This window comes from Anomaloglossus baeobatrachus, chromosome 3 (assembly GCF_048569485.1).
Source record: "Anomaloglossus baeobatrachus isolate aAnoBae1 chromosome 3, aAnoBae1.hap1, whole genome shotgun sequence".
NCBI lineage: Eukaryota > Metazoa > Chordata > Amphibia > Anura > Aromobatidae > Anomaloglossus > Anomaloglossus baeobatrachus.
The window spans coordinates 161,450,547-161,475,946 of NC_134355.1; the positions used below are offsets into that span (position 1 = coordinate 161,450,547).

A 25,400-nucleotide genomic window follows, 5' to 3' on the forward strand; every position below is an offset into this window, starting at 1 on the left:
GTAACCAAGGTAAACATCGGGTAACCAAAGGAAGCCCTTTCCTTTTTAGTTACAGCGTCCGCCGCTCTCACGCTGCCTGTGCTGCCGGCTCCCTGCTCGCTGCACACAGCCAGAGTACACATCGGGAAATAAGCAAAGGTTTGCTTAATAACCCGATGTGTACTGTGGCTATGAGTGCAGGGAGCCAGCGCTAAGCGCTTGTAACCAAGGTAAATATCGGGTAACCAGAGAAGCACTTTGGTTGGTAACCTTAGTTACCAAGCGCAGCATCGTTCCACAGCGACGCGTGTCGTTATGATCGCTGCTGCGTCTGCTGTGTTTGACAGCTAAGCAGCGATCATAACAGCGACTTACAAGGTCGCTGTTACGTCACAGAAAATGGTGACGTAACAGCGACGTCGTTGTTGCTGTCACTATGTGAGAACCCAGCTTAGGAAATTTTTTTTTTTTTATTTTTCTACAATTTATCGGCTGCCTAGCCACATTCCGTGCGCAGGATTTGGACGTTACCAGCAAGGCAGTTGGTGAGCTGGACTTTTCTTCTTTTTTGTTGACCCCAGCTTAAGTATGGTTGGATCTTTAACAAAAGGACCCAGTTTAACACCTGGTTAAACACTCACTAAATGATCACACATCCCATGTCCACAAGAATACCTTCAGAATAGATCTGAAAAGACCACTTCCAACTAAATCTGCATTTCTAACAAAAACCTTAATTTGATTTCCTTGGCTTATCTTTAGGAGGCGTCATCTTTCCAATCTCCTGTTGTAACATTCATTTAAATGTTGTAATGTTGTCTCAGTAATTCATTTCTGATTAGCCAATAAAGGTATCACTCCTAAAATACTTTTGTCGTTCTTGGGGCATAAGTGTTTATAACCAAAAAGAACAACCTCCCCCATATAAAATATAACCTTTAATATTAATACAAGGTAAAAACAATACCAAAAACAAAAGCAATATCCTCTTATAGTGTAGGGTAAATAAACAGAGGGATAAGTAATCCACGATAGGTAATATACCAAAAAAAGAGACAGAGGGCAGGTAAAAAGCTGACCCTAAAGGGCCCTATAGCCTGTCCCTACCTAGCAATGGAGGGTATGAAGCCCTAGGGTTGTGGCGCCCCTATTCACCGACGAGAAACTCTGTCCATAGTACACCCTACACAAAAAATGCACCAACAAAACAAAAAAGATATTAAAAACCTGATAGGTAAAATTACACCATAGATAATAAATTGTGACTCATCTGGTTAGAAGATCCATCAGTCAGGGTCCTCAGCAGAAAATATTTTTTATTTTAGAGGAAATTTTATTCCTCTTTTTGTTAATTTTTTTTGCTTTCTCATTTTAGGCCAGATAGGATTACCAAAATTATTTATATTTTTTATTTATTTTTGTGCAGGAGGGAATTAGCACGGTGCTGTCATGGTTCGGGAAAATCCAATTGCCGGTAAACAATTACTATCTTTTCTTTTCATCATGACAGCACTACATGAGAGAATAAAATATAAGAAATCCCTACACAGGCACCATCGCTAAAAGAAAATGTTACAGGGAGCTGTCTGATAATAAAACCCAAAGGAATATCAGACAGTCAGGGTCCACCGTGCAAAGACTCTGCTGCAGACTATGGCAGAGGATAAGGGGTATATAAGTGTGCCACTGTAAATAGTAATAGCACAAGTGCAGAGTGCAATACCTCTGTTAAACTCACAGAGGAATATAATTAGGAAATAAAGCAATTCCTCCCTTGCTTGGAGGGTGTGTGGTATGGTCTCTGTTAATGGTCACAGAGACAAAAGCAGTGAGTGTGAAATGGCACCTACCTAGGTCCGTTCCTCTAGCGGTGCCAGGAGACGGACAGCAGCGTAAGCCGCACAAAGCTCCTACCTGCGTTCGCTCCACTAGTGTGCGAGGACAGGAACCACTAAATATGGCACCTGCCTAGGTCCGCTCCACTAGTGGTGCAAAAGAGACGGACAGCAGCATAAGCCGCACAAAGCTCCTATGTTCGCTCCCCTAGTGTGTGAGGATACGAACTGCCAGACGCAGTATAAGGAACGTTACCCTAGCGGCAACGTCCACCTACGAGTAGAATCACAAGGCCCAGCCGGACCATGTGCCTCAGGCACCTGCATATGTCCGCTCCACTAAGATGTAAGGATACGGACCGCAGCCGAAGCTGTAAGGTATAAGAACGCTACCCTGCCGGTAGCGCTCACCTAGCATAGACAGAGATGCCTAGAGGGATGTGCACAGAGCGTCTACTCTCATGCATGAACCAAGAGGACTGAGCGCCGGGTGGCGTGCGTCAGGGTCTTATATAGACTCTGTGCCTCATCCAAGATGGAGGACACCAGAGCCAATCCGCTGCCAGAACGACAGCAATGACGTCACGTTGGCCTATCAACGAGCAAAGCGTCACAAGCACATGACCAGCGACCAATCGGCATAGAAGGTGTCATAGATATGTGACCTCGTGTCAGCGATGATGTCACCCGCACAAGTGCAATGGCTCCAAGATAGGCCTTAGTCTCCAGCGCTTGCACATGTGCAGTAGCAAGAAATCCGAACATAGTCTCCAGTGCCACAGCAACCGTAACAGAACCTTCCTTCTACAAGAGGTCAGAAAGACCCAAATCCAACATTAAGGGGAGGTAGAGGGTGATGACCAGACATCGGCAATGCAAAATTGATCAATGGAGGCATTAGGTCGTTCTGCCCAGGAGATAACCATGGCTCTACAAGCATGGGCTTTAATACCTTGAGGAGGGCTCTGACCCGAGGCAGAGTAGTTTAAAGTTATGGCCATCTTAACCAATCTAGCAACAGTGGATTTAGTAGCTCTTCTTCCCTTATTTGGGCAGTGAAACAAAAACATAGCAGAAGGCTTCCACCAAGACACAGGGGGATGACAGCAAAGAACAGCCTGTAGCAGGTGGCCACGCCCCTGCCACACCCCCTATTATTGGACTGAATAGAGACATATCAGGGGTTGGCGGATGGGAACCACATGGAGCAAGCGGCCATGCCCCCTATTACCAAACTGAATGGATAGATATCAGGGGGCTGGCAGCTAGGAGAAGCCTGAAGCAGGTGGCCACACCATCATATGCCCCTTTTTCTCTGGAATATGTGACAATGTCTCAGATGGGAGGGGTGAGGAGCAACTCCTGTAATACTGATTTACAAGTGTTTTAAAGATAATAGAACTGTACATCTAATCTTTATAGTGTATGAGTGTAGAAATTATTTTTTATCTCCCCAGAGTATCCCTTTAGAGTTCATTGTTACTGATTTATTAATTATGATTTAAAGAAGTTGTCTATGATGTTTTCTGACCTCTTTAGATGCTGTTCTGACAGGGATAGTAGCTTCTCTTCTGCTTCTTGAAATATTTTCTCCTCTTCTGTCATTAATTAATTGAGTATGTAAATAAGCAACTGCTGTACTGTTGGACAGAATTAGATTTTTTTTTGTAATACATTTTAAAAGTTGCTTGTATGGTTTCCCTAACAGAAGCTAAATCCTTTCAGTTTGACAAATCCCTTTTCAATGCGGAGCTCCACAGACCCTGAAAAAGTGAGTCTAGGTGGGCTCCCGAGCCTACTGGACTTGCATCCTTGGTAATTACCAATGAATTTTCCACCGTCTAAGGCACTCCCCTTAAGAGGTTCCTTCTGTGGATCCACCATTGCAGGGAGCTTAGAACCTCTGTAGACCGCCGAAAACTGTGATTCAGAAGGCCTATTTCCATGGACTCTATTGTCAAGATCTGTAGTTGAAAATATCTTGTATGGAACTGAGCCCACTGGACTGCTAGAACTGTGGCGCTTAGAGAATCCAACAGGAACATGGCCTCTCTTACTGATATCTCCCGTCGTTCCTGAGCCTTTACAATTTGCCTGATTTTTAGTATTTTCTTTGGTGGAAGAAAACAACATTGTTGAAAGGAATCCAGACCGATGCCTAAAAACACCACAGGTTGAATTTCACACCTTCATCGGTACATAGGTTGAAAAAAATTATTACACCCATAATAAGTGCTGTCTGGTCCTTAGTATTGTCTTTGGAAAGAATAAGTCATGTGCCAGTTCTTTTTATTGGTCACACACTTATTTATACATATAAATGAGATCTCCTCTGAGACGTCTTTTTTTTTTCCTAAGCTAAACAAGCCCTTTTCCAAACCCTCATCACATGGAAGGTCTTCCATTGGTTGTAATAGTCTAGTTGCCCGCCTTTGAACTAAGCTCTGAATATCCTTTTTAAAATGTGGAACCCAAAACTGGATCCCGTATTCTAGAAGTGGCCTTACAAGTGATTTATAGAGGAGTAACAATACGTTGGGATCACAGGATCTAATCTCTCTTTTAATATACCCTAAAATCTCATTGGCTTTTGCAGCTGCTGCTTGACATGGAGTACTGCTGCTCAGCTTACTTGTAACCAGAATACCGAAATCTTTCTCCTGTTCTGTAGTCCCGAGTTTACTTCCATTTAATTATGTAGCAATAGGATTACTCCATCCTAAGCATTACTCTACATTTATCAACATTACATCTCATTTGCCAAGTGTCTGCCCATTTAGATATCTTATCCAGAATATTTTCTAATATTTTATTATCTATCAAGATCAGTTTTTAATATCCTACATAGCTTGGTGTCACCGGCAAAGACTGACACTTTATCCTTAATCCCATACACAAGGTCAATAATAAAAAGAAATCGGTCCTAGTACCCCTGCGGTACCCCACTGCTAACTTTAGCCCATTTAGAGAATGTACCATTTATGACGACTCTTTGCTTCCTGTCTTTTAACCAACTCCTTGCTCATCTTCATAGTTTGCTCTAGTCCTTGCTTCTGGAGCTTCGGTTTTATGATGTTATACTATACAGTATAAAATTCCTTTGCAAAGTCCATATAAATCACATCAGCTGCATTACCAACATTCAGATTTCCACTTACCTCCTCATAGAACCCCAACATGTTGGTTAGACAAGACATCTTTTGTGAATCCATGCTGGTTGGCAGTTATATTATTCTCTGCAATATATTTTTGCATGTCATCTCTAAGGTCAGACTTACCAGAGGGTAGTTGGCTGAATTCAGCTTCTTACCTTTCTTCAATGTCGGTAACATGTAAGCCATCCTCCAATCATGTGGTGCCAACCCTGTTATAAAAAGTCTAAGAAAAAGGTGATACAGCAGTCTGTCAGTCAATTACAGAGCTCAATTCCCTCAATATCCATGGATGAATGCCATCTGGCCTAGGGGATTTGTCAATGTTTAATTTGCTCAGATGCAGGTGTAAGTCTTCTTGTGTTAAATTAGTTACAGTTGTGCTCAAAAGATTACATACCCCGGCAGATTTTTTTTGCTTTCGTGGCCTTTTTTCAGAGAATATGATTAACAAAACCTTTTTTCCCCACTTATGGTTAGTGGTTGGGTGAATCAATTTGTCAAACTACTGTGTTTTCTCTTTTTAAGTCATAATGAGAACTTAAAACATCCAAATGACCCTGATCAAAAGTTCACATACCCTCGTGATTGTGGACTGATAACATGCACAGAAGTTGACACAAATGGGTTTGAATGGCTAATAAAGATAACATCTTCACCTGTGACCTGTTTGCGTGTAATAAATGTGTGTGTATAAAAGCTGAGAGTTTCTGGAATCCAGGCAGACTCTTGCATCTTTCATTCAGCCACTGACGTTTCTGGATTGTGAGTCATGGGGAAAGCAAAAGAAGTGTCAGCGAATCTACGGGAAAAGATTGAATTGTATAAAACAGGAAAAGGGATACAAAAATATATCCAAGGAATTGATAATGCCAGTCATCAGTGTTCAAACTATGATTAACAAATGGCAAATCAGGGGTTCTGTAAAAACCAAACCACAATCCGGTAGACCAACAAAAATTTCGGCATCAACCGCCAGGAAAATTATTTGGGATGCAAAGAAAAACACACAAATTAGATCACCTGAAATACAGGAGTCACTGAAAACTAGCGGTGTGGCTGTTTCAAGAGTCACAATAATGAGGCACTTGAAGAAAAATGGGCTGCATGGTTGAGTCGCCAGAAGAAAGCAATTACTGCATAAATGGCACAATCTCACCTACAATACACCAAACAGCACAGACACGCCTCCAAACTTCTGGAACAAAATAATTTGGAGTGACGAGACCAAAATCAAACTTTTTGGTCACAACCATAAATGTTACATTTGGAGAGGTGTCAACAAGGCCTATGATGAAAGGAACACCATTCCTACTGTGAAGCACAGGAGGTGGATCGCTGATGATTTGGGGGATGTGTGAGCTACAAAATGAACAGGAAACTTGGTTAAAGTTGAAGGAAAGATGAATGCAGCACGTTATCAGCAAATACTGGAGGCAAATTTGCACTCATCAGCTTGGAAGCTGCACACACGACGTACTTGGACGTTCAAACATGACAACGATCCAAACGTCAGCCCAGTTCTCCATTAACTGAAACCCTTCCTTCCTGCACCAATTTCTACACCACGTATTTATCTCCCTAAGCTCTCGCTGTCTAGTGACACTCATGGCATCGGCAGCATTTCTGAAAAGAAAACTTTGGAGGTCCTGGACTTGAGGTTCTTTCCTATCTCCCTGTAATTTTTTTTTTTTTTTTTTTTTTTTTTAAAAAGGACCATCCACCTCTCTAACTTTTTAATTGGTACCAATGTGTACTATGACCATTGAATTTTTTCTCCATCGCCACCCAGCCATCTGCCGAACCCAAGCACCTGGCAGACTAACACTTTTTGGTATTAAGTGTTTCGGTGGCAGATAACCCTTCTGTTTGTCCTTTCCTATCCATCTATTTCTCTATGGATTAATAGGACTTGCCTCCCAATATTATTCGCTATCCGTCATCAAGGAGGCAGAGAGTAAAAACTTAGAAACCTGGGAAAGAGTGTCCACTACCCATTGGATTGCTGGAAGTGAGAATCACTGATGATAAAATACAAAAGGGGAGGAAGGGCACTACCCAGTGGGATCTCCTGGTATACAGAAAATTTATGAGGAAAGAAAAAGAGAAGGGGTATACCAAAACGCGGGATCACCACAATATTAACAAATGAATATTAAATTTTTATTAGGTTATTAAAGAACCAGAACACGAGACACATGTCTCCACACTGAAAAATTGCTTAAGACACACAGTGACACAGGTTAAAAACATTTAAAAAGCCATAGGCATAACATGTCCGCCAGGAACCAATTGTATAATTATGTACATATAGATACAATTATGGACACTCCAATCGATAGTACACAAGGCCCGTATCCGGCTTGAAGAGATAAATGTGATCAAAAGCACTAATGGGCATGTATGGTAGCATATAATACAATAATGTACAGAAACACTTAAAGTTGCGCAAATGTGACGAATCCACAATGATATATGATTAACAGCATATAGTAAGTTTTTGCATGGAAACACTTGCGCAGATATACAAATCTCCAATCATAGATGAGCGGTATGGGCTCTTATAGAGAATTGCTGAAATCTACATAGGCACAAGAAAACTCCAATATTGTATAAGTGATGACATATAGTGGATTATAGGGTAGGAACGCTTGGATTATACCGGTATAAGGGACCTTTACGATAAGCATGAAATAATGTAGATCAATGAATGGATCTGGCAACAGAGTACATCCAGGTCCCTATCGATACACAATAATACTATAAACACAATACCTTCTCAAAAGTGTGTCCTGAAAAAACGCCCATTTAGTGCAGAATGGCATTAGATCAGCAACAATTCTATCTGCTCAATACATATACCCATATTATGCTGCCACATGTAGCCAGAGTCCTGGATGCTTCAAGCCACCAAAGAGATATATGGCACAGTTAAATACAGCAACCAGGCTACAAGCAGGCTACAAGCAATACAAAACCGGACCTACATCCATCATCCCATAAAATATATAGCAACCCCACTAGCATGGTTGCTATATATTTTATGGGATGATGGATGTAGGTCCGGTTTTGTATTGCTTGTAGCCTGCTTGTAGCCTGGTTGCTGTATTTAACTGCGCCATATATCTCTTTGGTGGCTTGAAGCATCCAGGACTCTGGCTACATGTGGCAGCATAATATGGGTATATGTATTGAGCAGATAGAATTGTTGCTGATCTAATGCCATTCTGCACTAAATGGGCATTTTTTCAGGACACACTTTTGAGAAGGTATTGTGTTTATAGTATTATTGTGTATCGATAGGGACCTGGATGTACTCTGTTGCCAGATCCATTCATTGATCTACATTATTTCATGCTTATCGTAAAGGTCCCTTATACCGGTATAATCCAAGCGTTCCTACCCTATAATCCACTATATGTCATCACTTATACAGTATTGGAGTTTTCTTGTGCCTATGTAGATTTCAGCAATTCTCTATAAGAGCCCATACCGCTCATCTATGATTGGAGATTTGTATATCTGCGCAAGTGTTTCCATGCAAAAACTTACTATATGCTGTTAATCATATATCATTGTGGATTCGTCACATTTGCGCAACTTTAAGTGTTTCTGTACATTATTGTATTATATGCTACCATACATGCCCATTAGTGCTTTTGATCACATTTATCTCTTCAAGCCGGATACGGGCCTTGTGTACTATCGATTGGAGTGTCCATAATTGTATCTATATGTACATAATTATACAATTGGTTCCTGGCGGACATGTTATGCCTATGGCTTTTTAAATGTTTTTAACCTGTGTCACTGTGTGTCTTAAGCAATTTTTCAGTGTGGAGACATGTGTCTCGTGTTCTGGTTCTTTAATAACCTAATAAAAATTTAATATTCATTGGTTAATATTGTGGTGATCCCGCGTTTTGGTATACCCCTTCTCTTTTTCTTTCCTCATAAATTTTCTGTATACCAGGAGATCCCACTGGGTAGTGCCCTTCCTCCCCTTTTGTCGTTCCCCTATTGGTTGTTCTGTACAACCTTTCGGAAGGAGGCACACCCTAAATTTTGGGTTATTTGAATTCTATATATATATAGACTTTATAGATATTCCCAACAGAATCTGTGTTGTGTTGGATATTGTGGCACAATCTATAACCCGAGCCCTTTTCACATGGATCTAGCAGCAAGGGAGGTGGCTTGGTCCAACCAATCCTCTGATATATTTGGCACGTCTGAAAGCCCTGACGTTCTGGGGAGGCCAACAGGCCCCCAGGACGAGAATCAACAACTTATGCAGGACTTGATTAATCTGCATAAAAGAGTAGTAAAAGTATGGTGGAATATCAGGACCCTGGAAGAATATAAAAAACTCAAAATTACACCTAGAGGTTTGAGGGTACAAATATTCCCAGCTTGGGAGACGGACACCCAATTTAGAATCACTTGGGAGCAGGGCCTGCAAACGTGCTCATTTATTATTTTAGACATGTTAATTGATCATGACCGTTCGTTACTTACACAATTGAAGGAAGAAATTAATAATAAAGAGCATATTTTATGCCAGCAAGACCCACAAACAGTTGTAATTCCTTTTCAAAATAAACTTAAGGCTATCCTTGACAATTTTGAAAAGGATGTTATTAAAGGAAAGAAGAGTAAGTTCCAGAGAGACAAAAATGACTATGCCGAAAATAGAGCCTATAGGTGGTCTCATAGAGGCAATAAGCGTAGACCAGTTGGCAGAGAAATAGATGTCACCCCTGCAGCCTCCGAGCCCTCTTCGAGTGATTTTTTGTCCACCGACACCAGCGATCAGGAAAACGTACCAGGAGGGGTCGCCGGAAAATCAAATGTCAAAAGGAGAAACAGGAGAATCCATCCCTGGCAATCGCCCCCTCAGAGGGAAACAAGGAGCCGGAGACGGAACTGGTAGAAGGTAATGGAAGTGACTTACAAATAGTGAACTTGTCTCAGTATCAATTGTCCGATGTGGAAAGCAAGTTACTGGCTAAGGGGCTCTCGTTTGCACCCATGAACAAAATGGACAAGTTCACCATAATTAAAGATGTATATCTCTTTTGCAGGCAGCTCACTTTCAAGTACCTCTACAGCCGCCCTGACCTGATGGATACATTGCCACCGGAAGATCGCCAGGTGTTTAGTGACCTTCTAGACCTACTGGAAGAAGGTGAGAGAGACTCTGGCCAAAAAATACCATTCACAAGGCGCCTCCTATCACAGGCTACACCTTCCCTCGGCCTCTGTCCTGCTGTAGGGATTTTTTTCAATAAAATTTGTAAGGATATTGATAAGCTCAAACCCGACAACAACAGGGGTAATAACCTTACAGCGGAAGAGAGGCGGACTCTGTCCAAACTAAGTAACAACCAGGAATTTATCATCAAGGAGGCAGACAAAGGGGGAAACGTGGTTCTGTGGCCAGTCGAGATGTATCTAAGAGAGGCTATGAGACAACTCTCTAATACTGAGTGCTACATGGTATTACCCTCCGACCCTACCTGTGCTTTCAAAAGGAAATTAGATGGATTGCTCTCTATGGCCCATGAACATGACATAATCTCTTTGAAGGAAAGGAACTTTTTAACAACCAAGTTCCCAGTCATACCCACCTTCTACATGTTACCCAAAATTCACAAGGGTCGCCCGGGACCTCCGGGCAGACCAATAGTATCAGGGATTGGTGTTCTGTTTGAGAGGCCCTGCATATATCTGGATTTTTATCTCCAGCCTTTGGCGCAATCCTCACCATCTTATGTAAGAGACTCCACCCACCTAATTGAACAGCTTACTAACCTTAAAGTCCCGCCTAGTGTTTTGTTGGTAACACTTGATGTAGAAGCCTTGTATACCTCCATTGACCATGAGGCAGGATCACGAGCAGTGTCTTATTATTTGGACCGTAGAACCACCGGTAATAGAAGACACGATTCTTTTGTCCTAGACCTTCTCCACCTGGTACTGGATAAAAATTATTTTGTCTTCGACAGGAAATATTACCGGCAGACATCTGGGACCGCTATGGGGGCGTGCTGTGCGCCACCCTATGCTAATATCTTTTTAGGGTGGTGGGAGGAGACACAGGTGTACACCCTGGAGCACTATAAAGCCCACGTGATACGGTGGTTCAGATATATAGACGACATCCTGTTCTTTTGGTCGGGATCTCTGGGGGACTGTGAGAATTTCATTGCCTCACTGAATGACAATATCCTTAATATTCGGCTAACCTCCAGTATAGCCATGGAGACGGTGGAGTTCCTGGACTTGCGAGTCTCTAGGGGGGTGGGGGGGAATATTACCACCACGTTGTATCGTAAACCAACGGCTACCAATAGCCTTTTACACTATGACAGCTTTCACCCCACTCATGTTAAGAACGGGATACCCAAAGGTCAATTCATGAGGGTAAAAAGAAATTGCAGTGATAATTCTGATTTCGAAACACACGCTTTTGATCTAACCAACAGATTTCGCACAAGGGGATATCCAAAGCAAGTGATCTCGGGGGCTCTACAGGCCTGCAGAACAATGACAAGACATACTTTGCTACAACCAAAAATACGAAATAAACGAACTACAGTGAGTATCATCACTCCCTTCCATAATCAATGGCAAGATCTATATGGATTGTTACAAGATAATTGGGACATACTCCTGAGTGACAAAAAACTGACTCCTTTCATTGGAGACAAACCTAATTTAGTAGCAAGACGGGCCCAAAACCTGAGAGGTATCCTCTCCAAGAGTCATTTTTCAAGACCAACACAGAGTTTGGGAACGGGCATAAGACTGAAAGGCACATTCCCCTGTGGGGCATGTACAGTGTGTCCATATATGTTGGCCAGTGATTCCATCTCTTTACCAATCTTTCCTAGACGAATCACCTGTGGATCTTATTACAACTGCCGTACGAGGAATGCCATCTATATCCTTGTCTGCGATTGCCCCAAAATTTACGTTGGTAAAACCACGCAGGAGGTGAGGAGGAGGATACAGCAACACTTTTCTAACATAAATACAGCGGAAACCGACCGGAAGAAGGGTAAGGTGCTTACTTCAGTGGCCTCTCATTTTCTCACGCACCATAAAGGGCGGTATACCACAGTCAAGGTGCTCATTGTGGACTCAATCAAACAGAATATTAGAGGTGGGAATGCTACTAAAGAGTTGCTTAAAAAAGAATCAAGGTGGATTTATACGCTCAATAGTTTAGCTCCACATGGTCTTAATGAGGAGTTGCTCTATACAGGGTTTTACAATGCCATTTGATGAATTCCACCACTCTCTATTAAAGCCCACTTGTTTTTCCTCCATCCAGAAGATCATGAATGGTGAAATCAAGAAGAGGTTAAGAAGAGAACACGGAACAGGAAATCATAAAGAACCATAAAAGACCCCCTTCCATCTGACAAGGGATGTCGTCGTTGGATATTGGAGATTCTACCCTGAATATACATATTATGGACTGATGAGCATATTGGAAACGTGGGAACAGATGCTATATTACAAGGACATGTTGGACGTGAATATGCTACTTCGGCTGTGGGGAGCACCCCTAGTATTGCTTTTTGCTATCTACAATACTAATGGGGAACTTTAAGGGACTTCTCTTGCCCCACATGTATGTGGCAAAGAGTGGGCTCCCCTTGTGCTCCTGCTCTGTTTTCATTTGATTCCATCTGGTTGTACTGACCGTATATGTTAATATATAATAACCGCAATTTAATCGAGTTTATGGCAATTTTATCTGCTGGTATTACTTAGGTTAATTATATGAGACCTTACCAACCTCCTCTGTGCCTCTGGGTGATATCTTATATTTTATATTTATGTAACTCCTGCATGTTGTTTCAATCCACATGCCGCTTTAACTTTTATTTTAAGCATATATATCTCATGGTATCCTTGGAGATGCCATTATGGGTATAAGTGTGAGTTACCACTGAGGGATATCTACCGGTCCTCCCTTAGACATCTGGTATAATAATATCTTTACTGTACACCAACTAAATATGACTCCATGCCTAGGTAATACACTGTAGTCGATGGGAATCTATGGGTATCCACGATATACTGTGGTTGGTATATGTGGACCAAGGCAGGTATATATGTCTCTATCCAACATCTAATGACCTCTCTATGCTGGGTCTATTAGATCCATTTAACATCCGGTGCTCTTTTTCCTGTAAGAACTACATAAATGATAGTGCGTGTTGTATACGTCATCATTTAATATCTAATGGGTTCCCCTATGTTGGGTCCATTAGATTCGTTTGACATCTGTTGTTCTGTTCTCTTCAAGAACCACATAACACTATTTCTTGGCATTATTTACATAGTTACATAGTTACATAGTTACTTAGGTTGAAAAAAGATCTAGGTCCATCTAGTTCAACCTTCCTCCACCAGTTCTACATTTAGTCACTAAGTCATTTATAACCAACAATGTTTTGTGTACTGAGGAAATCATCCAGCCCTTTTTTAAAAGCTGTTATAGTATCTGCCATTACTACCTCTTGTGGTAGGGCATTCCACAGTCTGACCGCTCTAACTGTAAAGAACCCTTTCCTATTTAGGTTTCGGAATCGCTTTTCTTCCACTCGCAGTGAGTGCCCCCTAGTCCTTAGTACTGTCTTTGGAAGGAATAAGTCATGTGCCAGTCCTTTATATTGACCACACATGTATTTATACATATAAATGAGATCTCCTCTGAGACGTCTTTTTTCTAAGCTAAACATATCTAACTTTTTCAATCTGCCATCATATGGGAGGCCTTCCATTCCTTGTAATAGTCTAGTTGCCCGCCTTTGAACTGACTCTAACTTCTGAATGTCCTTTTTAAAATGTGGAGCCCAAAACTGGATCCCGTATTCCAGATGTGGCCTTACAAGTGATTTATAGAGGGGTAACAATACGTTGGGATCACGGGATCTAATCTCTCTTTTTATACACCCTAAAATCTTGTTTGCTTTAGCAGCTGCTGCTTGACATTGAGTGCTGCTGCTCAGCTTATTTGTAATGAGAATACCCAAGTCCTTCTCCTGTTCTGTAGTCCCGAGTTTACTTCCATTTAATGTATATGCAGCTATAGGATTACTCCGTCCTAGGTGCATTACTTTACATTTATCAACATTAAATCTCATTTGCCAAGTATCTGCCCATTCTGACATCTTATCCAGATCTTTTTGTAATATTGTACTATCCAGGTCAGTTTTTAATATCCTACATAGTTTGGTGTCATCGGCAAAGACTGACACTGTACTATCAATCCCATCCACAAGGTCATTAATAAAGAGAGTAAAAAGAATCGGTCCAAGCACAGATCCCTGCGGCACCCCACTGCTGACTACAGCCCATTTAGAGAATGTACCATTTATGACTACTCTTTGTTTCCTATCTTTTAGCCAATTCCTTACCCAGTTGCATATTGTGTCCCCTAGTCCTTGCTTCTGGAGCTTTAGTATAAGGCTATTATGTGGTACAGTATCAAATGCCTTTGCAAAGTCCAAATAAATCACATCAGCTGCATTACCAATATCCAGGTTTGAACTTACCCCCTCATAGAACCCCAACAGGTTGGTTAGACACGACTTATCTTTCATGAATCCATGCTGTTTGTCAGTTATCATATTATTTTCTGCAATATATTTTTGCATGTCATCCCTTAAAATGCCCTCAAAAACTTTGCATGCTACTGATGTCAGGCTTACTGGACGGTAGTTTCCTGGATCTACCCTCTTACCTTTCTTAAATATCGGTACCACATCAGCAATCCTCCAATCCTGAGGCACCAACCCTGTTACAAGTGAGTCTAAAAAGATGAGATACAGCGGTCTGTCGATTACGGAGCTCAATTCCCTCAATATTCGTGGATGAATGCCATCTGGCCCTGGGGATTTGTCAATGTTTAATTTACTCAGACGTAGGCGTACTTCATCTTGTGTTAAATTAATTATATCGGGTGGTGGACTTTGATTTTTCACTTGTTGAATGATCCTTGGTACAGTCAGTTCCTTGGTGAATACAGATGAGAAATGTCTATTTAATATCTCAGTCTTTTGTTTGTCCTCTATAACTAACTTGTTATTATATTTTAAGGGGCCGATACTATCCTTTGTTTTCCTTTTGGCATTAATGTATTTATAAAAGATTTTGGGATTTATTTTAATGTCAATTTAGCTTTGCCTTATGTGATCTTACCAACTTCCCCTATGCCTATGGATGATATTGTTCATCATCTGGTGATTTGCTCTCTGTAAGAACAACATAATTCTGTCTGTTGGCATTATCTAGTTTCATTCTATGGGCCATAGATGATGGCACCTTGTATTGCTTACTTACTTATGGACACGCTATTTGTCCTTCTAACATGTATTATTGATGTAATATATGATGTAATCTTTCTAATGGATGGGCCCTTATGTTTACTTTATCGTGCGCTCCTTTGAGAAAATTCAGTAACAGTAAGTCTGCTGGCATTTAAAGTGCTCCGTCTGTAAAGGGGTTAATACTCCATCTTTCTTTACCCCTCTGTCTGAGTAGCGCATGCGCATAGCATGGACTGGGTTACTGAGGGCACCAACATATTGCGATGCGCCTGTAATTATAATAGTAACCTTCAGCCATGAACTTCGCGAATGGATAACAAGGAGAAGCGCCGCTCCTTGAACATACTTTGTGTGTATTTAAGCGATATTTGACTCGCGCATGCGCAGTAAAGGATAGGGGAGGACGCTCCCCATATCATGTGATCAAGCAAGATGGCGGCCGCCATCGGAGCTTCACCTCCAACATGAAAAATCGTGCAGCTGCGGGTAGGCACTGATTATACTCCCTTAAAAAGGACACACATGGCCATATCACATCGCCTTCTTTTCCCCTGAGGAAGCCACTGGATACGTGGCGATACGCGTGGGGTGTCCATGCCAGGAACCCTTTTTTGGTCACTCCTTTCATCCACCCCACTAGCATGGTTGCTATATATTTTATGGGATGATGGATGTAGGTCCGGTTTTGTATTGCTTGTAGCCTGGTTGCTGTATTTAACTGCGCCATATATCTCTTTGGTGGCTTGAAGCATCCAGGACTCTGACTACATGTGGCAGCATAATATGGGTATATGTATTGAGCAGATAGAATTGTTGCTGATCTAATGCCATTCTGCACTAAATGGGCGTTTTTTCAGGACACACTTTTGAGAAGGTATTGTGTTTATAGTATTATTGTGTATCGATAGGGACCTGGATGTACTCTGTTGCCAGATCCATTCATTGATCTACATTATTTCATGCTTATCGTAAAGGTCCCTTATACCTGTATAATCCAAGCGTTCCTACCCTAAAATCCACTATATGTCATCACTTATACAGTATTGGAGTTTTCTTGTGCCTATGTAGATTTCAGCAATTCTCTATAAGAGCCCATACCGCTCATCTATGATTGGAGATTTGTATATCTGCGCAAGTGTTTCCATGCAAAAACTTACTATATGCTGTTAATCATATATCATTGTGGATTCGTCACCTTTGCGCAACTTTAAGTGTTTCTGTACATTATTGTATTATATGCTACCATACATGCCCATTAGTGCTTTTGATCACATTTATCTCTTCAAGCCGGATACGGGCCTTGTGTACTATCGATTGGAGTGTCCATAATTGTATCTATATGTACATAATTATACAATTGGTTCCTGGCGGACATGTTATGCCTATGGCTTTTTAAATGTTTTTAACCTGTGTCACTGTGTGTCTTAAGCAATTTTTCAGTGTGGAGACATGTGTCTCGTGTTCTGGTTCTTTAATAACCTAATAAAAATGTAATATTCATTGGTTAATATTGTGGTGATCCCGCGTTTTGGTATACCCCTTCTCTTTTTCTTTCCTCACTGATGGTAAAATAGTTTCAACCTTCTACCCCACTTGAAGCCCGACGTCACAGCTGTTTAGGTCCTCCTTTATAGGAGGTAGGGTGTTTATTAAATAGAAAATCTCTATTTTGACCCTCATTTCTCTTCCAGGAGCCTCCACATTTTAATTCGCCTCCTTCTGGCTTCTTCTTGCTCTATTCCCTGGATCTTGAAGTGATCTCCTAAATGTAGGAAAGGACAAGGGGGGGGGGATTACTTTTCTTATCTGCTGACTTTTCTAAGATCTAGTCTAATGCTGATCCCAAAGAATAATTTCCCAAACACAGAGTTGCGCCCAATTTCACTTTGGATAGGAAGTCTGTCAGGAAACTTGCCGCTTTTTGAATGGTAGGTAATACTTTTAATTGATGACTGGAGCATCTATTCCCAATTTAAGAGTTCAATTCCTGATGCTATTTAGCCAGGAACCTCACTGTACAGGTGACTGCTATACTAGGTTTAAAAGGAGCATGCTGCAGCTTCCCACGCCCCCTTATGGAATGTGTTCGCTATTTTTATTCAAGGGACTCTTTAAGGACTCAACATCTTCAAAAGGAAAGGGGCACAATTTTAGAAATGTTTGCAATTACTGCATCAAATTTGGGGAGATTTCCCAAATCTCTTTCCCAAATGGGTATTTCCTTTTCAGAATCTTAGGAACCCGTTTCTTCCATTCCTTTTTGAAATTAGGTTCTTATGAGCAGGAAACATACTGTGTTGACTCCTCCAGATTACTACACATGGAATCTTATACAGATAACTGTTATTTAGGGGTTTCCACTCCTATTGTGGATTTAATCACATCACCCGAAAAGGAAAAACAACAGTCAACAATCCTAAGCATTGGAAACTACCATGCTAGTATGAGGTTTTGGGTTGTCTGTCACCACCAGGCACTAGATTTTCCATGCTGCGCATGAACTGTCAGTGACAAGGGAGGTCTAATTCTTTTAAACCTCCTCCAGAAGGGTGAAGTGGAGCAGCGCCAAATCTGACCCTTGTTCCGGACCATTTTCCGAATCCAGAAGTGGACTGTAATCTGTGCCTGCATGTTGCCATTCTGACATGACGTTATTGCTGGATAACCTCCTAAACTGAAAGTGGCCGGAGATCATGTGCAAAGACACCTTACTGTTGGCCATGATTGCTCCCTCCTCTCGACGGAGGTGACATTATCACATCTTGCGGCCCACATGCAGACCAAACTTCCGAACCCGTAAGCGGCCCACTGTAAATGCTTCACAGACTGAGCTATGGCTAGAACAGCCCATTGATCATGAGCAATCGCTGGCCCAAAACCTGCTGACTGCCCTTCGCAATCTCTACTAATCTGTAGAAATCTCACCAGGTACTCTTTACCCCACAGGATTGTAGGTCTCCTCCTACAGGCACAGGAAACCCCCCTTTTATTTTCAGTAGATTTCCAATTCCTGGGAACGGATAATCTCTTTTGCAATGCTGTTATTTTAAAGGAAAAAAATTCGGGCTAAGGCTATGTGCCCACACTGCGGATTTACCGTGGATTTTGCCGCGGATTTCCCGAAAATCTGCAGCAGCGGCACTTCCAAGCCATTTCAATGGCATTTTGGAAATGCTGTGTCCATGCTGCGGATTTTTCCGCTGCGGATTTTGATCCGGAAAAATCTGCAGCATGTCAATTGTTTGTTGCAGATTTGGTGCGGATTTTGGGTATAGAATGGGGAAAAAAAAAAAAAAAAAATCCGCATCAAAATCCGCGGGTGCGGTTTTGCCGCGAAAGTCGCGGATTTTCATGCAGAAAAATCCGCAGGTACATTCTACCGTGGACACATAGCCTAAAGCAACATTTTAGAGGAAAAATTACAATTTTTTTTTTCCATTCTACCTTGCATAGCACTTGGCGGGTTAATATTTTTTTCCCTGCCAGCAGTTTTGAACTATTTCAGTGATGTGATGTTTAAAATTGTATCACTTTTGGGTAGTTTGTAACATTTTGTGGAATACTGAGTTGTGCAAAAAATTGTTACTTAAAGTTAACAATTCAGATTCCACCTGCTCAGTCAAAAAGGACACAGCGAGGGAGAAGCTACAGCATGGCTAGACCAACCAGTCATATTCATCAATAGGGCTGGCGTTGCTTATGCTGGAAACGTTACTGCAATAACGTTTTTGGAAAGGCTCACACCACCAACATGCGCATCAAAATGAATTTGACACCTTATTCCTGCACAGCCCTCATTAAGACTTACAAATGAGTGGGCCGATCACACAAATTGTATCCGTCCGAAGCAGAGGCTGTTTTCACGTTAACTTCCAACTAGCATTCTGGGAGAGACTCTCCCGCAAGAAACTTAAGTGCAATTTTTAAACTACTTGTACCAGAGGTTCACTGTCTCGGAGTAGCCATTGACTAGCTTGTCCCTTTAACTGCATATTCAAGCTCTTACCACCTCCTGTTGCCTCAAACGCAAATATTTCTAGAATCCATCCTTTCCTCAACCCTGAATCTACTAAAATGCTTGTGCATGCCCTAATCATATCCCACCTTGACTACTGCAATATCCCACTGCTTACAGTCTCGCACTTCTCCAGTCCGTCCTTAATGCTGCTGACCGAATAACCAACCTCTTTGCAAATCCCCTTCATTGGTTCTCAATTCCTTAATGTATCCATTTCTAGTCACTAACCTTGATCTACAAAGCCATCAGTCTCCTCCATATATCTCTGACCTAATCTACTGACATCTTCCCACATGCAAATTCCCCGATCCTCCCAAGACGTCTTTCTCTCCTCCACTTATAGGTTCCTCAGTCACCTACAAGACTTTTCTCGAGTGTAACCTCCCCCCCCTCACCATCCTCTTGAATTCTGTGCCCCAACATGTCTGATTATCGAGCACATTTGGAAATTTCAGGTGGAACTTGAAAACCCATCTCCTGAGCATGTTCATTGTAATTTGCATGTAACCCCTTATGTATAGCACCATGAAATCAGTGGCAGGTCAAAGCCGTTACAAGCACTTGCTGTGGAAAGAAAGTGTGGGTGCAGTTCCTGAGTTTACTCAAACTTGCTATGCCCATATGACAAAAATGTACATGGTGGAGTAGTGGTGATAGGAAAAAAAAATCTAGAAAAATCTTCATCAAAAACAGGAAAATGTGTGTTTGTGTCAAATTTAAAGATGGAGAATGGTCAAATTCCACCCCAAAAAAGCTCCTTCTAATAAATGCAAAGTACAGTCCAGGTTGTATTGGACAAAAACAAAAAATGTGGTCATGGTAGGCGCCATTTGTTGACCTCTCCGTTCTAGATGCATTGCTTTATAAATATACATCGGAGCATTATACGGCAGCATACAGAATCCTAGCTAGTGGTATGGCTAGCGTAACAAACTCCACGCAAGACCTAAAGACTTTTCTTGTGTTTAAGACTTAGCAACCAAGTTTTTTTTTTTTTTTTTTTTAAAAAAAAGCAAATGAATCAAAACATGACAAGCCACTTTTTTTTTGAAAAAAATGTATTTATTTTGAAGAAAATAAAGTTTGTATGTGACAACGGATATCAACCAACATGTTCATTGAATTGACTTCCAAACATTGCTACTTGAAATACTTAATGCAAACAAATGAGAAATGAGAAAGATTAAAAGAAATTATGTTGGGCTTTGGATGATAAACTGGTTGTTCTGGCAGTTAAAAGAAAAGAAAAAAGCCAGGTAGAAGATTATCAACGGAACACAAAAAAAAACCCAAAACAAAACAAAAAAAAAAAAAACAGGATTCTTTTCATCATTTCGTGTAGTATTCAGGAAAGCAACATTTGCCTGAATCAACATAACAATGACTTTCTCTACTGGCAAAGATGAATCACCTAAGGATCAAAAAATAAATCCCGATAATCAGATAACAGATTGGCTACCACCAACTTGACATGGCATGATGTTGCACTGGAAGTAGGTCCTGGGGATTATCACCTTTGTAAGTAGTAAGGCACAGCAGGTTATAATGTGAATTTTACAGTGCATCAAAATAATTGGAAATCATTATCCATCACTGAATACAGACAAAAATAAAAATGAATGGTAGCCAGACATTTTTTGTTTGTTTATGTAAAACCGCTAATTAAAAAAAAAAAAAAAAAAAAAAAGAAGAAGAAAAAAATTTCTATGTAAGTAATTATTGGCAACTGAGAATCTACTCATAAGGGATATTTTTGGTGACTCTTTATTAACTATATACTAAATATCTGACCAACCTTATGCTTTGACTACAAATACTAATTTTACACTCTGATCTGAAGACAGCTGAAAAACATCAGAGCCATTGTCTATATAGTCCTACTTAACCGTGACTTCTAATGGGTTAGTTTTGTTAATAAAAAATGAAATAAAATAGAAAATAAACTTATTAAAATAGTAAGTTGGCTGAAGAACTGTATATAAACCTAAAAAAGAAAAAAAAAACAAAATAGAAAAAAAACCATTAAAATTCCCTACATAATTACCAATCAATCGAGCCTCCATTATATATATATATATATATATATATATATATATATAAATATATATATATATATTTATATTGTATCAGACACTGCTTGCCCAACATCATGTTGTCAAGGACATGCACAGAGGAAATCAATCATATATTAAATGTTTATGCATTTAAATTTATTTAAATTTGTCCGAGCCAAAAATACTTGCTTCCCCAATATGCACAATTACATTTCAAACGGGTTTTCATCTACAAACGCATTTCTTCTTAACTTCAGTAGTTCTACTAATATTAGGGAGGCTGTTACAATGTTCCAGTTCCATAAAGAGAAGGGAAGAAAAAAAAAATAAAATAAAAATAAAAGTCCTCAAGGTTTGTATTATAACTCACTGCCACACTGCAGAAGGGTAAAAGGGACGGAAGAAATAGAAATGAAAGATGCCTAGGTAAAAAAAAAAATATATATATATATTTATAAAATGTAGGAAATCAAGACTATACACAGCCATCAAAACTAATCCAGTACAGTTTCTTGCTCTTTTTTAATGCTAGTCAGCATAGAATGCTCATTTTCTGCAGCTTCCGAGTCCCCGCTACTTAATAGGATGGACTTCCCTTCGTCTTCAAGCGCATAGACGTCTGAATTTTGGCCTTGGCACGTATGTTTGACCACTTCATTGGGCGTAGAAAATGTTTTGTCACACAAATTACATTTATAACGTTTGTTTGTTTGTACTAACAGATTGTCCATTTGGCTACTCTCGTCGAAGGAGCATAACTCTAGAGTCTGCTTATCCACCACTGTGTAGGTGTCAGAACTCTTTAGACACACGTGCCTCGCAGCTTGGTTTGCCCTGCAAAAGCTCTTGTCGCAGGTGCTACATTTGAATGGCTTGCCGGTGTGGATGTACATATGCTCCCGCCAATGGCTTTTCTGGATAAATTTGCGCCCACAAATGGTGCACTCATACTTTCTACGTTTGACTTCTCTTTCCTGGTCGGCTTGTTCCAAGTTATCTATATCTGCAATATCTGAAGGAGGCGGCGTTTCTGCCTGCTGTTGCCCATCAATGATTGGGGAATCTGAGATCTGTGGCATATCACTGTCACTGATCATGCCAGTCTCAGCAGCTTCCAATGATTCTTTTCCAATTTCTGATCCATTGTTACAGAAGGAAGGGGAGATGCTGGATTCTGTCTGCCCAGTGGAGCTGCTAAATGGAATTCCCGTGTGGAGCTGGAGGTGTTCACGTAGGCTGCTTCTTAAATTAAAGCGCCTGCCACACAAGTGACAAGCATAATACTTGGGGAAACTTCCATTTCTCTTCATGATACTTGGCTTCACATGAGCAATAGTTAGGGATGAGCTTTGTTCTTCACTTGGCGACTCTTCCATGCTGTTTTCCTCCAGAGTAGAAGCTGTAGGAAGAACAGAAGATGTTGGCTCTGGAGACATAGGTGCTTGTGCAGACTCAGAGAAGGTTAAATTTGTCCGATTTGCTGCAGGCAGTGTTGATGAGAGCTGAACGTTATCCGACAAAGTATCCTGACTCATCCTTGTGGTCTGTGGTCGAGTTTCACGGTTATTTTTCTCAGATGCAGGTGTAACTTTTGCTGCAGCTCTTATCTGATGATCTGCTATCTGAATTCCATAAAGAGACGATGCAAGAGGGAAAACCTGATCTGCATGTGAAAACCCACCATGGCTTGCTAGACTGGCCTCCTGAATTAGTGGAAAGGCGTGCAAAAACTTTATGCCTTGCTCAAGGCGTACAGGATCAATGAGTTGAGGGGCCATTTTTCCGGTATACATCAGGTGTAAGAGATAACTAAATATATCTGGCTGGATGTCTGTTGATTTCAAGCGAACACATTCACTGTAGGGAAAGAAAATAAAATATACATAAATACATAGAAAAGTAGGCTATAAGAAAAATAAAGTTTAACAACTTGACATCACTTATTTATACTGGAGGCAGTACTCTCACTACATTTTATGTTCCTGTAAAACATGTTCAATGCACCAAATGCTTGGATTGTCTTGCACATAATACGGCGAGTACTGCACTGTGGTAGTACGCCATAAAAGGAGCACTGCCATTAAAAGGGAATCTGTCACCAGGTTTTTGCCACCTCATCTGAGAGCAGCATAATGTAGAGACAGAAATCCTGATTCCAGTGATGTGTCACTTACTGGGCTTAGTGTAGTTTTGATAAAATCACTGATTAATGAGCAGTAGATTAGCATTAGAGGACTACTTGGCGTGCTGACAGGTAGTCCAGCATATTAATGAGCTCTGTACAACTGCTAGATCTGCAGCAGAGAAAACATTGATTTTATAAAAACAACAGCAAACAGCTTAGTAAGTGACATCACTGGAATCAGGGACTCTGTCTCTACATTATGCTGCTCTCAGATGGGGGAGCAAAAACCTGGTGACAGATTCCCTTTAACTATTTTTTCACTAAACCTGTGTGTATGCAAGTATGTGTTAATACTATATACTTCAACCGCAATCTTATCCAGTAACCTGCACAATTTGGTTCCTCTTCGAGTGAGGTCACCGCCCTTCAGACCATCCGGCTCACTTTATGCGTGAACTGGAAGTCCTTTTCACAATGTAAGCCTATGGAGGAGTCCCATTCTGATGCTCCATATTCTGGTTCATGCAGAGCGCAGTGTGATCTGGTCTTCATAGTGGTGACATCACGTAGAAGAGGGGGGGTGTTGGATATTGGAGTGGATTGTGGTCGGGGAGTATATTAACACATATACACTACAGTACATACACATATATGCAAATATAGTGGGGGAAAAAAAAAAAAGTGTTAATAGAAGTGCTTCTATAACAGCAACATTGCTCAGGTGGTGTTCACACACAGTGCTCATGCTGTGGTGTTGTACCACTATGGTCTTTTTACTGTTCAATGCACATTCCCTGAATTTTGCAGATACACAACTGTTCCACTAGTAAGACTTTGTTTCCACCTATAATGGCCACGCAGCTTTTCAGGCAATACAGCCGTTTCCCTACAAGGTTAAGTGACCGTGCCATGAAACGGTACACAGCTCACAGTGGTACAAAGCTGCAGCAAGTGAATACAGCCATATCGTAAGGACCAATACAAAAACGATGTAAAACAATATTGTGTCTTGATAACAGACACTTGTTGCTTCAGGTTTTGCAAATGACAATCCCTCTCAACCCTGTAACAATTACAGGAAACTGTCTGGCTTTAACCCTAAACGCCTCCTTTTCTTGAATTTTATTTGGTCTCCTCTTACAGAAAGATCTAGAGATATATGGAAAAAAATCTTCAGGAGATCAGCCATGTACCCCTTCTCACTGTCCTGTGTGTGCGCTCTCAAGTAGAGGTGAGCAGACCTGAACAGTAAAGTTGGCTTTTTGTACCAAAGAGACAACAACAAAAAAAAAAATAAAAAATCAGTGTTTAAGTTTGGGTGCTTTACGTATGCGATCCACTCTACGAGCATCTCTGTGCTTCGATACGCGCAGCCCAGTGCGAGCCACTTCCAGTCTCTGAATGGCTCGGATTAGGGCTAAAAACAGCGATATTGAATTAGTAAGCACACAAAAAAAACAAAACAAAACAAACCCCTCCGTCCCCCAGAACTGCTCTGTTTATGGCTGGCTGCTTGTGGGCAAAGAGAAGAGCTACCCAATCAGTGCCTTGCAATCGGGTTTAGGTCAAGTTTGGTTCCAGAACAGAACTTTATGCCAGAGTCACACTTGGGTGTGATTCAGGCAGGGGATCAAGTTGCATGACCCGGCACAGCCTGTCACTCTTCAGACGAAAGCGTGCACAGCTGCACAGAAACACATGCAGCTGCATGCTCCTGTCCAGAGTGGCATGCCGTACCAGTTAACGCTACTGGATCTTCGCGTGAGTCACGATTCCAGCCTTATCTAAAGTCCAGCTGAACCCACTGAACTTCAACGGCTCCGCTCAGCTCTACTCTTCTAGCCTGTTTTCACCTTCCCGAACTGGCCAAATGGTTTAAATCCTGAGC

The 25,400-nt window shown here is 41.1% G+C and overlaps 1 protein-coding gene across 2 annotated transcripts in view; it reads right to left on the reverse strand.

The window, feature by feature from the left end:
• Positions 1–20,384: 20,384 nt before the first annotated feature.
• ZBTB2 (zinc finger and BTB domain containing 2) overlaps positions 20,385–25,400 on the reverse strand; it is a 39,136-nt gene continuing 34,120 nt past the window's right edge. For both annotated transcript variants that reach the window (XM_075338160.1, XM_075338161.1), the window contains exon 3: positions 20,385–23,244. In XM_075338160.1, coding sequence (XP_075194275.1) covers positions 21,882–23,244 — 1,363 coding nt within the window. In that variant the 3' untranslated portion in view covers positions 20,385–21,881. The remainder of the gene's footprint in view (positions 23,245–25,400) is intronic.